At 37.8% G+C, this 3,501-nt stretch overlaps 1 protein-coding gene across 1 annotated transcript; it reads left to right on the top strand.

Annotated features, from left to right (window-relative positions):
* Positions 1–944: 944 nt before the first annotated feature.
* Positions 945–2,241, top strand: LOC120781106 (piggyBac transposable element-derived protein 4-like; the record flags this gene model as incomplete). The annotated part of the gene is made up of 3 exons (XM_040113248.1): positions 945–1,174; positions 1,255–1,734; positions 1,794–2,241. Coding segments are annotated over 3 exons (1,158 nt in total), but the record flags the coding sequence as incomplete, so codon positions are not given.
* Between the last annotated feature and the right edge of the window lie 1,260 nt (positions 2,242–3,501).

The following is a 3,501-nucleotide window of genomic DNA, read 5'->3' as shown; positions in this document are numbered from 1 at the left end:
AAGAAGGTACATTAACTTAACCTTTATGTCAACAGCAGAACTTTTTTACGCACGTCAACAGCAACACACCCGGGTATGTACATACGTTTTGTATGGCAAATGGCATGCCGTTATAACGCGGCAGGTACACATTCAACTAATCGCTTGCGATTCTAATTTTTTTTACTAATATACTCACACATTTGCGTTATATCGATAATATACGTATACATTCGCGTAAATTGCGGGAATTCCCGTCATTCATGTTTCCTTCAATAAAAAAATTGCGGGAATTCCCGCGCTATATTCCTGCAATTTCATCCGCACATATAAGGATGCTCTTGAAAAATAAATGCGGGAATTCCGGTAATTTCCCTAATTTGTTCAGACTATTTAAAAAAATTAACCTGTAGAAAAAAAGCGGGAATTCCCGCTCCTCAATTTTGTATGGAAAAATTAAGTGATTATCTGGCAGCCACCCGCTAAATTTAAATGAACGCGAACGTGTTAAAAATGGTCATGGTTAAAAAACCCTAGCTTACATTGATATAGTTTAACAAATATACATACATACATATTTTCTGGATTATTAAGGGTCGCTGATGATGTGGTTAGTACTTATTGTTTTGTGATTATAAGGATTACTTTAGGTTGCAAACATAAAAACTCAGGCATAAAATCGCTAGTACCTGCGCTAAAAAGTATAAAATAGGGTTTACCAGTATTACGGATTTTATCATGCACGTATGATTCGAAGTGAAAGGACGTTTCTGTTTATTTTGTGGAAATAAAAAAATAAAATCAAAGTGAAATGGCAGATGGTGAATGGCTTACTCCACGACAACTAAGCGCACTTTCGTACGAAGAACAGCAAACATATTTTCGTCAAACGCTTGAAGAGAGCCAAAAAGAAATAAGTGACCACGATTCAGTAGTTGGCGACGAGGCTTTAGATTAATGTGTAGGTGATATTGGTGGTGATGACTCAGACTTAGAAGAGCCCACGTTACCAGAATATGACCCAGAGGACGACAGTGATTCTGATGAAGAACTTGAAGATGCACCAATTGAAACTGGGGAATATTTTACTGCCAGAGATGGTAATGTTTGGTCTTCGATACAACCACAACCTGTAAGATTCCGTACGCACAACATTCTAAGAAGTGCACAATCTGGACCAATCGGGCAACGCAAGGTTTGACCATTTCAGAAACGTTCAAATTGATAATGTCAGACGAAATATGCGACATAATTATTCGTGAATCAAATCGAAAGGCAAGGCAATTCTTTGATGATGACAATGCAAAACATCCAACAAGAGAACCGAGATCATGGATTCCCATAACAGAAAGTGAATTTGATGCATATTTGGGCGTACTTTTGCTAAGTGGCGTTACACATTCTGGTTACGTGCATACGAAAGATTTGTGGAATACTAAATCACATCCATTATATCGTGCTGCAATGAGTGTACGACGATTTTGGGAAATTAGCCGCTTCATTCGTTTCGATAATGGAAACACATGCCAGCAACGCAAACAAACTGACAAAGCAGCAGCAATATCGGACGTTTTTTTGATGCTAAATAGCTGTCTTCGTAGATATTACGTGGCAGGATCCAACGTCACCGTAGATGAACAATTGTATGCTTATCGTGGTGGAACTGGCTTCACGCAATACATACCATCAAAACCTGCCAAATATGGGATAAAAGTGTGGTGGGTGTGCGACTCCATTTCGTCCTATCCATTGCAGGTACTATCAATATTGTTGAAAGTATAAACAACTAAATTGAATTTAATTTTTCAATGCAGGGACAAATCTATACAGGAATGGCACCGTCTGGTGAACGTGAAAGAAACGTTGGTGAAAGAATAGTCAAAGATTTATGTATCAACCTTTTTGATGGAAGTGGAAGAAATATTGTATGTGACAACTTTTTCACTAGCTACAACTTGGCAAAATCTTTGATGATAGACAATAATTTATCTATATTGGGTACTTGCAACAAAAGGCGTACATTCGTGCCAGCAGCATTTGCCAACCCCAAGGGACGTGAGGCTGAATCGTCAATGTTTGGGTTCTATAATCACGTTACGATGTGCTCGTACGTGCCCAAGAAAAACAAGGCAGTTGTATTATTGTCCACTTCTCATTATACAACAGAAACGTCCGGTCCTAAGAAGAAGCCATTGCTTATATTGGACTACAACAAAACCAAAGGTGGAGTTGATAGCATGGACATGTGCTTGTCCGAATATAGTACCAAGCGGCGCACAAATAGATGGCCTTTGGCTTTCTTTTATAATATTGTGGACGTTGCTGCGTTTGCTGCATACATAATATACGTTGACAACAACACTCACCTGAAGTCATATACAAGCCGCCGTAGGATGTTTCTCCATCAGCTAAGTGAGCAACTATGCAAGCCAGAAATAGAGAGAAGGGCGAATAACAGCAGAATATCCAGAGTTTTTTCAACGCGCAACGCCATCGAAGCCATGATAGGTAGGCCCATCCGAGTTGTGGATGCTGGAGCACATGAAGCGGAGGAGCATGATAGTACGGGACGCCTAAAAGTAGAGGGGAATTGCTACATCTGCTCCAAACGACGCCCTACTCGTAAAGCATGCACATTATGCAACAAACCGGTGGGCGCAGAGCATTCCAAAGACTTGCCGCAATGCGATAGATGTAACTGAATTTCAATAACTTTAAATTTTTTCGTAGTTTTGTTAATATTTTTTTCATAAGTATTTTATAATCTATAATAATTTTTATGCCATATGTATTTTTTTGACTGAAAATAAACTATACTTTTTAAATATTATCATATTTGCATGCGTTTTACTATACATATGGTATGGTATACCCAGGTATGTGTGCTGTTGACGTAAGGGTGCAACTTTGTAAATGGGCTTTATCTACCAAACGGATGATCCAATCTTAACCAAAATTGGGACTATTGCGTTAAACAGTTTTCGCTAGGATATCACGAAATTTCAAGTCGATCCGCTCATCCAGTTCAGAGCTACAGCGTTTTGAAAACGCAAAACATACCCAGGTATGTTGCCGTTGACATAAGGGTTAATTTAAGATTATATATGTCCAGAAAATCAATTTTACATCTTAATTTAAGAATGCAAAGTTGTTCCAAATACACTGTCGCTATTGCTATAGAACAACTCTGTGACAACTCCAATAACATCAAAACGGCTAATTTGCGTAAATATGTAAAGTTCATATTTTTACTCATCTTGATATCGATTGCACAATATGTATGTACCAAAAAATCAATTTTACGCCTTAATTTAAGATTGCAAAGTTGTTCCAAATACACTGTCGCTATGGCTATACGACAACTTCAGTAAGATGAAGAAGGTTAATTAACTTAAATATGTTAAATTAATGATTTAAAGCAACTCAATATCGACTGCTAAATGTGTATATACAAATAGAAAATCGACTTTATGCCTGAATATAAGAGTGTCGAATTTTTCCAAATGCACTGCCGTTATGGCT

The sequence above is a fragment of the Bactrocera tryoni genome, unplaced genomic scaffold (genome assembly GCF_016617805.1).
Source record: "Bactrocera tryoni isolate S06 unplaced genomic scaffold, CSIRO_BtryS06_freeze2 scaffold_285, whole genome shotgun sequence".
NCBI classification, from domain to species: domain Eukaryota; kingdom Metazoa; phylum Arthropoda; class Insecta; order Diptera; family Tephritidae; genus Bactrocera; species Bactrocera tryoni.
This window is presented reverse-complemented; position numbering and strand designations above follow the sequence as displayed.